At 37.8% G+C, this 10,660-nt stretch overlaps 2 protein-coding genes across 2 annotated transcripts in view; one reads left to right on the top strand and one right to left on the bottom strand.

Annotated features, from left to right (window-relative positions):
- LOC123479374 (uncharacterized) overlaps positions 1 to 9,893 on the top strand; it is a 12,897-nt gene extending 3,004 nt beyond the window's left edge. The window contains exon 3 of the mRNA XM_053929257.2: positions 5,039 to 9,893. Coding sequence (XP_053785232.1) covers positions 5,039 to 5,138 — 100 coding nt within the window. The 3' untranslated portion in view covers positions 5,139 to 9,893. The remainder of the gene's footprint in view (positions 1 to 5,038) is intronic.
- Positions 9,815 to 10,660, bottom strand: part of THUMPD3 (THUMP domain 3 tRNA guanosine methyltransferase) — a 24,119-nt gene continuing 23,273 nt past the window's right edge. Inside the window, exon 10 of the mRNA XM_024556586.4 lies at positions 9,815 to 10,646. Coding sequence (XP_024412354.1) covers positions 10,497 to 10,646 — 150 coding nt within the window. The 3' untranslated portion in view covers positions 9,815 to 10,496. The remainder of the gene's footprint in view (positions 10,647 to 10,660) is intronic.

The raw sequence follows: 10,660 nt of genomic DNA, 5'->3' as shown, positions 1-10,660 counted from the left end.
GGTCCCGAGTGAGAGAAACCACTGCACGGGTTGGTGGGGGTGGCGGGAAGGCGGTCGTTGGTATGTTCTTTCCCGGGGCCCAGCGCTGCAGTGTCTGGCCCCGCGCCCCTGCGCAACGTGGCAGGAAGCGCGCGCTGGAGGTGGGGGCGGGTTGCTGGGCTGAGACTTCTGGGTGGTGGCACCGCGGCTCCGCCCCGGGCGCCCGCCGCCCGAGAGGCTCTACTTGCCCGACCAGCTCCCGGACCTGTGGGGGTGGGGAATGGAGCAGGGGTCGCTCCGGCAGTTTATGGGTGGGAGGTGCATGTTCTCCGAAAATCGGCGCGAGTTGCTATCCTGAAGGAGCTGCAGTGGAAGAGGCGGAGAGAGGGCCGCACCCTTTTAGGCAGGGGGAGGGGAGTGCCGCAATACCTTTATGGGAGTTTTCTTTTGCCTCCAGTTTCTTAAGGACCGCCCTGGGCCTAGAAGAATCGCTCCCTCCCCCCGTGATCTCGTCATCGCCTCCATGTCGAGTCCCTCGCTCTAGATTAGGGGCGGGTTTCTTTTGCCCATGCTTAACCTGGTGCCTGGGCGTTGTCCTGCAGGGGGTTGAGCAGGTGTAATATTTTGAGGGTGAACCCAAATTCTCTCTTCCCACAGACTTGTGTCACAAAGTAATTATAATAGGAGTGGAGGAGGAAAATGGAGGGCAGACTGATTTTCTACTACAGCAAGACTGCGCGTTATTACTACTTAAAGTCCTTTTTGTAGTTTTTTTTTCCCCTGGGGATAAAATGAGAGACTAAAGGCCAACTGAGTTTTATAGTCACCCCATTGAGACCCTTACTAAACCCCCAAAATACAGTATTTCATATTAAATCTTAATCTTAAAATTTTAGGCCCCTTTCCTTGCAACTCCAGGATCAGGCACCTTAGCAGCTCTAACTCATACTTTGAGCCCATTTTCTATTTTCTGTTTGTTGTGCTTGCTCATCAGTCCCCACACACATGCTGTTGGCTTTCTCCTCTCCTGTTTTTGGTAGCCCGGTGAGTCATGAAACCAGACAGATTGGTTCCACCCCCAGTTAGCCTACCTAACCTGAGGAGAGGCCTCACTCATACCCAGTATTACCTTTTTGCCCAGTTGGTATTCTACCTCTGACCTTGACTACTGTTTGAGAATTGGACATGAGGTTCAGCAACATCTCCCATTTACCTCCTTTGAATATTCTCTTGATCCATCTGTTTTTTGTTCTCATCAGTTAGTAACTGAGTTCAGTTGCCATGATGCTAATAGCCTCCAAACTAGTGCCTATGTCTGTGATATTCTCTCTTGATCCATCTTATGTGGTGCCAGGACAATTGTCCTAACATACAGTCTGTGCACGAAAATGACTGATGTAACTCCTTTATTGGCTTAACAGCTACTTAGAGGATGAATTCCATCATCAGTAATGTGGTATTTGAGGCTCCTCAATAGGCTAACCTCATCTGTTCTTAACAGCTTTTTCATTTGCAGCAATTTTCTACAGGTAAACACCAACACTACTTCTCTGCTTAAGTAATACTGAATTGATTACTGTTTACCCAAATCATAGTGACATACCTTTGTAGGATGATTCTGGCTGGAATGCTACCCTTGATGCTTATTCCCCTTCAAGACTTAAGGCTCAGTTAATCATCTCCCCTATATTCTTGCCTTGTGTGATCTATCGTTCTAATAGCCAGACTGTCCTATTAAAAAGTTAGCAGTGCTTCCCCCCGATTTCATAACAAGCATGTTGAATCATAGCTTTTCCCAGGTGGTTGTCATTGCTTGTTTAAATTCTCTTAACTATTCTGAGCACAGGCTCTTGTTGAGTCTTGTACCACTAAACTAGTATATTCCTTGATGTGTAGCCAATACTAAGTAAAATGGAGTGGGTGACACGTAGATGTCTTTTTAAGGATTGATAGATTATTGGTCTCAAACAGTTCTTTGTATGCTTGCTAGTGCTCTAGATTGGCACTATCCAATAGAACCTTCTGCAATAATGGAAATGTTCTCTATTTGTGCTATCCAATAAGGTAACCACTAACCATATATTAATATTGAGCACTGGAAATGTGGCTAGTGTGACTAAACTGAATTTTTAATTTTATGTAATTTAAATTAAATTGCCACTGTGGGCAGTATAGCTGTAGCCACAAATTTGTGTTGTGGATTGCAGCGTACTTAATATGGACATTGAAAATTTTCTCTTCATATTGAGCAGTAAGGAAATAAAAGTTAGACTTCTCTCGCCCACTTTTTTTTCCTCCTGCTTGTTTTAATTTGCCTGTTTCTATGCTTCAGCTGAACCTAGCTGTGAGCTAAATCCAACAAGCCCTTACTAAAGGTAAATCTTCCTTAGACAACAGTGTGTTGAGAAGGCATGCATTGACTAGTTTGCATCTCAAAAGAGAATGCGTAATGAATTTAAGGAAAGTGGAATTTCGTGAAACCATATGGTGATAGGACTATATCTAATGCAAATGAAACCAGCTCTAACTTCATCAGAGGAGTCCCCAAGTATCATATCTTAAGTTATAGGAAACCACCACAAAGTTAAGTTTCATCTTGAAGTATAAATTAGTAGATACATTTTAACACTAAAATGCTTTTTATGTGCTAAAATAGCATCTTACAGATTTCTGTTATAATTTTAAAGTTGTTTACTTAAAATTTCTCCCTAGAATATAAGACCCCTTGGATGGGGATTTTCTAACCTTCAGTGTACACAATTGACTTGCTTTATAATGTAGATTCCCAGCCCCACCCAGATATGAATTCAGTTGAGACAGAGGGGAGAGTGCACTAGAATTATGTTCTTTTTCAAATTCTTACTTGCTTCTGATGTTGGCAGCCCAGAAACTATACTGCAAAAACAGCCTGGGGCCATGCTATGCCTGTTTATCTGACAAAAATAATTACAGTTTGAGAAACACCTCTCTGTCTACTTTGTCCCTAATTTTTTCCTCAACATAGTTGTTTCCCACCCTTCCCTTCCCCACCCCTCACTCAAACGTGAATGGGAAAACGTTTGGAAAGACAAAGAGTAGTGAAAGTTAAGAGTTCTGGAATCTTGCAGGTCAGATTGCTTTCCTTTTAAAAGGGATGTTAAAATATTCCAAATATTTTTTTGAATATGAAAGTTCCCAGTTTTTGTCTGTTTTCCCACTAAATGCTTTCCTTAAAGATACAGACTTACTTTTTGATTCCCCAGTGCCTGAACACAGAGATGGGTATTCAATAAATGTTGGTTTTATTGATTTGTGAAGTCAATTTTAAGTAGTACTTCCACAAAAGACAGAAACAAGTCTTTTACGGAGAAACTTAAGGGTCATACTTAACCTAAGTCTCCTAATTTGCTATTCATGAAGGAAATTGATGCCTCATGGTCTCTGTATACATCTGTCCACTGTTCAACCCTTGTTTGGGTTTCCTGTATGAACCACTGTACTTATCCTCTTCCTGTGCTTTAACTTCCTTGGGCTTTGTAATTTTTTAATAAACCAGCAGCCTATCTCCTTTTAAAGTAGAGCCGTATTACTCTAGGACAAAAATTAAGTATGTTGCTAGTACTTGCATGAGAGTGCAGGTTTTGAAAGGGCTTTTCTTTTTTTCTTTTAGATGTGCAAAATTGAACTATGTAATGTTGCTTTCATATATTTTTTATGCATGGAGAAGGTCTGGTTCATTTATGGTTTGCAGTTGTTAGTCCAGAATGTGATAGGGAATCAGCATTACAAGGTTAAGACTGGTTTGGCTGTTTTCCGTCAATCTTAATTGTAGAGCACCTTGTTGGGTCACATCCAGGAGTCTGGTACTTTGCTTTACAGGCTTAGAAGTCTTCATTTTGTTACTTTACCTCGTGGCATTGTACTTTATTTTGAAGGGCATACTTCTACAGAAGCTTTTTTTCCTGAGAATCTGGATTGTTACAGAACTGTTCTGTAACATGAACAGTTCTATAACATATAAGAGCATGAAGTCAAATATTTAGGTTTATTTTATCTAGGCCAGGGTTAAACCTGATGAATTATTCCTGGTATCATGATGTATACCTTCATAGTGACTAGAGAGACTGTTTCTGCCCCGACTATATCTCAATGTCACAGTTACATGTACTAATACAATTTTCCAGCTTTTTTCCTAGAATTCAGTCATCACTGACCTTTAGTTTGTCCTGGTACTTAGACACCCTTTGTTTTCTAGTATTTTTCTTTTTAAAACATGTTTAAGATTGGCTTTTCCTGCTGACAGTAGGAATGTAACACATTTTCATATGTTTATAGAATTGGTTATTTTACAAGCTAACTAACACCATGTTTAGTATATGAATTCTTGTCAACTTTGTGAACACTCCTCAGCCTCTTGTCTTTTCACTGACCCTTGGTTAAAATCTCATTCCTTACTTTTATTATAACATATAATGGCAACATTCTAGTGCATACTACAGGCCGAAAATAATGGAAACAGTTAAGTTGAAGAAATAATATTTATTGAGTACCATTGTAGTGTGGTCTTGATACGTAAAACCTAGAGTTACAAGGTAGGAAACTAAAACTCAGTGAGGTTGAACAACTTTACTGTAAACATAGCAACAAATTAAGGGCCAGGGATTCAAACTCTGATCTGAATTGCATAAGTCAGTGTTCCTTACCAATTTATGGTATTGCTTTCTCTGATGGAAACAGCCTTTTAAGAAATTTAATCTGGCTGCAAGATACAGGATTGTAGGAATGGAGAAGTTTGAAGGCAGAGAGACCATTTATGAGTTTCTTTCACAGTAGTCCAGGCATGAGTGATGAGATCTGGTATAGCAATGGCAATCAAAATGGAATAGAAGTTAAAGGACTCGATAACTGACCGAGTCACTGAGAGGGAGGATAGTCTCAATATAGTGATCACTTCTCGAGGAAGTCTTCCTTGTTGCCTTCTCTGCTACATTGGGTCCCCACTTGAATGTTGTCATAGCATCTCTCACAGTTGTAATTATAAATTAGTAATTGAATAATTGTTTTGTTTTTACTTTTTTAGGTTGCTCCTTGAGGGCAGGACAGTACTTGTACGATGTCTGTCTGGAAAAAGTCCCACCATTGTTAATAAAACGAGAACAATTTGTGTGACATCAGTGTAACATGGCAGCCAAGGAGAGTGGACTGGGATGTGCATGTGTGAACAATAATGACTTCACTGTACTAGTCAGTGGGGGTGGTAGGTGTTGAGTGAGCGTGTGTGCTGTGTGGATGTTGCATTAAAAAATGACAGTAAAGCAACAAATCTGCATCAAATTTTGTGTTAAGCTTGAACATTCCTCCACGGAAACTGTTTGGATGATTCAGAAGGCTTTTGGGGATGATGCAGTTAGTGCAGTGCAAATAAAAGTATGGCATAAACACTTCAAAGATGGTTGAGAATGTGTTGAAAGTGATCCACATTCTGGAAGGCTGAACACCTGAGAGTGTTTAATGTGTACAGGCTGCAATCAACAAAGATCGGGGAATTGTGTGAGGTTTCAAGGTGCCTACTTTGAAGAGGACTAAGGTGTCATTGTCCTATATGTATAATGTTTCTTGTATTATCTTTAATAAATGTTTCTTTTCCATAGTGCATGGCTTGATACTTTCCGGACAGACCTTGTATTATGGCTGTTTCCCTATTGCCTAAGCATAGGGAGGTCTTCAAGGTTAAACTATTTTCATAATACTGAGCTGTTTACCTTTTTAAGAAGTGTGCAAAGGCTACATGATGTTGGTGGTATTTGAATGTGCTGTATATGCATTCTTGAATTTTCTAGAATTTCCTAAGGTGGTAGGTTTAGGATACAAATATTTGTTTTTAGGAATTAACTCACTTTTTAGGTTATACCTTCTATAATCCTAGCAACCCTCAATATTATACAATTGTTACAATAAAATCCTGTTTCCTTTGTGCCTAAGTGTAAACATAAAAGTACATCCTGTTGTGTTACGCAATCATGCGCTTTAAATATTTGCTCAAAACTTCTAAATTTAACAACTTATTTTAGAATTTAATAACTTAGATTCAATTTATATTTTTTGTATTTAAGACTAGATCATTTGTTTAAAAGATTTTAAGAGTAACTGTTCAACTCACAGCTTATGTCTAAAAATGCTAAAAAGGTATTGCAGAGTTCTGTTATAGGAAGAATCAACTTCAAAGAAATTAAGAGAAAAAGCTACTGAAATAAGTTATTGTATGACATTGGCTGGAGAAACAGAATAGCTGAGAAACTACAAAAAGCCATGTACATTTAACACTACTGAATGCTGGATGAAAAGTAAATCATAGTGCCACTTTTTAACAATACAGTAACTTGTCATATTAAAGACTTGTATGCAGACATGAAATCTGTTAATACCTTTGTAGAAGTGTATGTTTGCCTTAAAATGGATCAATCTACAAATGTGCATGGGCTTGTTATTTTGTTTGTACAGGGTAGGGCAAAAGGTTTATAGTTGTTGTGTGGAAAATAATACAAATTAAAATAAAAATACAAGAATAAAATCTGTGTTTTGTGTACTCACAAGTGTAAATCTACTTTTGCCATACCCTGTAATTGTCTAGCATTAGTGTCAGCCAGTCAGATTTTTAAGTGAAAGCTTGGCAACAAAAGGTGTCTCAAGGTAGTCAAAATGTTGAATAACATTTTAAAATATCATGGTTTATCCTGGTATCTTTACTGATGGTGAAAAGGCAAAGGTGGGAAAACTGCTGTAATCTTAGCATAAATCAAGGCAGAGGCACAAGATTCTAGTAGTCATTCTCCCGTGCTATGCATTTGCAGTACACACCCAGAGGGAAGAAGGGAACAGTTATACTTCATATCTGTGTGAAAACAGTAAACTTTTATATCTGAACCCTGAGTACATAACTAATATGAGTGATTAAATGGAATAGTTGCATGTAGTACTACATGTTTATGACAATGGTTGTGCAGTTGAGTGGCAAGTTGAATTAAGTACTATTTTCTCGGAACGAATACCATATTTTGGTTGTCAAGAGTAGAGTATTTGGCAGGCATTTTTTTGAATATAAAGGAAAGTAAGCCTTTCAAGGAAAACAACGGATGTTATTTTTAGAGAAGGGAGAGAAACATTAATGTGTGGTTGCCTCTCATGCACCCCCTACTGGGGACCTGGCCTGCAACCCAGGCATGTGCCCAGACTGGGAATTGAACTGGTGACCCTTTGGTTTGCAGCTCGGTACTCAAACCATTTAGCCACACCAGCCAGGGCTGAATGATGTTAATAGTAAAATTCTAACTTTGAAATGAAAATTAAAAATTTCAGAAAACTTGTATTCACTGTCAGGGAGCTTGGCATTTTTCCAATATTTAGGTTTTTTATGATACAGGTAGTGATATTGATGATTTTTAGATATCATGTAAAGAACTGGGTCAACATTTGAGATTTATATTACTAAGTGGAACTATTTTCCAAATGACCAATATATGAAATTAGAAAAAATTGCAAATACATAACATCTCAACCAACTGAGGAAAGCTAAAAATCCCACTGCCTTCTTTTAAGACAGGCATTTGACACAAGAATCAACCCAAGAATGCATAAACAAGTGGAACAACAAACTGATGTTTCTCTTCCTCTCACTCTAACAATAATAAATTAAAAGGCAGACATTTGAGAATCTAATTGCAAAAAATGTAAAATATTTCCACTCTTGAAAATACTTATGTGAAAATGTTATGAGATGCATTTGTTACTGATTTTTTTGTTTTAATTTCTAATATGGTAAGAAGTGGTCCAGAGACCGAAGTTTGAGAAACAGTTGCTCTAGCACAATGTAAAACACTCAGATGCCTATTGAATAACTGGATGGAGTAAAAAATGACAGTATTCAGGCTGGATGACTGGAGAATGGGTATGTTAGCAGGTTTTAGTGGAGAAACGTATGTTTAAGTTGAGTTTGAGGTGGGACACACAACGATCACGATAGCAGGCAGTTGGAAATTTAGAATTTGGTCATGAGAAAAACTAATATCATTTGCTTTATATATTATAGAATATATCATTGAATAGCCACAACTTTGCAGCTGATTAGCAAACATGTGGCTTTGGTGCAAAAGTATAAGGGTGATAGGCCTCTTTAAACAAGGATATACTTTTTCCATAGTGTGCACATCTTTAAAATTTGGTATGGGAGACCTGTATATTTTTCTCTTATAAAATATGTACGAAGGCATAATGATTAAATGTGATATTTTTTCCCTTAGAATATTCAAGCTTTTACCATATCCCCACTGAAATCCCTACATAACACCTCACCTGAAATTTTTGGAAAAGGCTATGCTGAGAATAAACATGTTTTACTTTTTCTATGCCTATCTCACCAATATTAAGCACTTGTAGGATTTATTGCACTTTATTTTACTTTAAGTTACTCTACAGGCCTTTTAAAATACCTCCTTTTGTTCAGTCTTCACTTACCTTTCGGTTCTTGTAGTGGAGACCTGAACTGTACCTGACACTGGTATGCTAGAATCTGCAGTTTTGGCAGTTGCTGGAAAGTCTTAACTGCCATTTTGAAAGAAGTGTTATTTCCCTTTCTCATCACTAGTACGTTGTGAGTCCCTAGGAGATAATCATCTTCCTTTCACTTAATTTATAAAATCTGTCTCAATGTTTATGTTGTTGACTCTTCCCAGTAACAGAATGTCTGGATCATCATTGACTCATTTTGTGTTCAGATTATTAAGATTACCTTCCCATCTTTTCACATTCCTATGGTGTAGGAGGCCCACTTGAGAGGTTAAAAACCAAGGTCACAGAATGAGTTAAGTTGGCAGTGTCATATATAACTCAATCCCAGCTCTTCCTGATGACCTATTTCCTGTTCCTCTCACCAGATTACAAAACAATACTAGGGAGGAAAAACTTCAAACTTGCAGATAATGCTTTTTACATATTTACATCACCTTAAATCTGGTCATGTTTTTACAGTAGTGTTTGTAAGATTACAGCTACGATGGACCAGGCACAAATTTGCTATACTTAAAAACTAAGCCCCTACACAGAAATACTCATTTGTTCATCAAATACTAAATGTCCACTCTGGAAGTTACTATACTGAGCACTTGCTAAACAGTGGTGTGTGTAAATGGATGTGGTCCTTATACTTCCCATTTCTGTGAACTACACTACCATTAGGAAGTTTAAATGGGGTTTTCTGTTAGGTGAAAAGTTGTTTTATGTTGAACCCCAAATACAACTATATTCTGGTAAAAACTCCAGGCTAGGATATAAAACACTCATTCTCAAGTGTGAGGTAGTGTATCAGAGAAAACCAGACTAGGAATGTTGGCCATGCTAATGTGACCTCTATTCTTTCAAAGAAATATTATGTCCTTTTATTCTAAATGTGAGACATCAGAAGATAATATGAGTAGTACTTTTATATTACCTAATATGACACTGAAAATCTAAGCTCAATGCAGCCAGAAACTATAAAATAAACTCAACACTTTAAAGAACTCCACATAAAACCCCAAGTACTGTGTTTCAGGGAAGCACCGTTTTTCACAGGGACTTAATGCTATGTTGAGGTCATTTTATTTTCCACCGTCTCAAGAAGGCCTTTCTGCAACTAGAAAAACATCTAAATATGGATAATGACCCAAGAGAAAACAATCAAGAACTTAGGTGAAGTTTTTAATTCAAAGATACATCAGTCCTTTTAAGAAACCAAAAATATTGACAGGCTTATGTTTGACTTTGAAAAGCAATACCACTTTTGTGTATGGAAAGAAAAATAAAATTTCTTTAAATTTTACTTGTTGGTCCCATATGTCCTCTATCATTGTATTTGCTGCTATTTACAAATAAAAATGTATTTTTGCAATTCCTTTGCTAAATCCTTGTCCTCTATTCTATGTATTAACCTGAATAACAGATGCATATTTTAATTATTAAGGCAGATGGTAAATTTTCCTATAGGTCTAATGAGACTTCATCTTGTCATGAGGCAAACACTATTTCACAACATGTAGTAATGCTTCATTTTTTTTAAAGGTTGAGGTAAAGAGAACTTGAACAACTAAATAAATAGCAAAGCTACATAGGCAATATCTGGGTTGCCCAAGATGCTACGATTATGTTCTCTGCCTTTCCATTAGGCCAGGTGGCTACAATGGAAAATAGGAACTGGTATAAAGCCTGAAAATAAAATGTTCTAAACCCAAATCCCAGAGCATTTTAGTAGGCTTAGCATCTTTAAAGCTTTTTAAGAACAGTACCAATTGCCCAGCTACCTCTTCAAAACAGCTCCAAAGAAAAGTTGTCAAGCCTCAATTCCATGCTACACTCACACCTTTTGCTAACCAGGGTAAAGAACTTCAGACCAATTTAAACAGTGCACAATGGACTTTTGTTAATACTATTTTTCTCTCAAAGTTCGTTCATGCTGGCATTTCCAGTGTCGGGAAGCACAAATACTATTAATCATCTTTATTTTTGCATTACCAAGGAGTTCCTCTTGCTCCACCTTCTGAAGAATGAACAAATGCTTGAGGTGTACGTCTCAGAAGGTAAACTGCAGCATGAAGACCACCTATGTTCACCCAGACAGTATGCACCTTCTGCCATACATGTCCCATTCCAGATAATGCCTGTGTGTACACAA

Source organism: Desmodus rotundus, chromosome 8 (assembly GCF_022682495.2).
Source record: "Desmodus rotundus isolate HL8 chromosome 8, HLdesRot8A.1, whole genome shotgun sequence".
Lineage (NCBI taxonomy): Eukaryota > Metazoa > Chordata > Mammalia > Chiroptera > Phyllostomidae > Desmodus > Desmodus rotundus.
The sequence above is the reverse complement of the archived record's forward strand: the minus strand, read 5'-3'. Positions and strand labels throughout refer to the sequence as shown.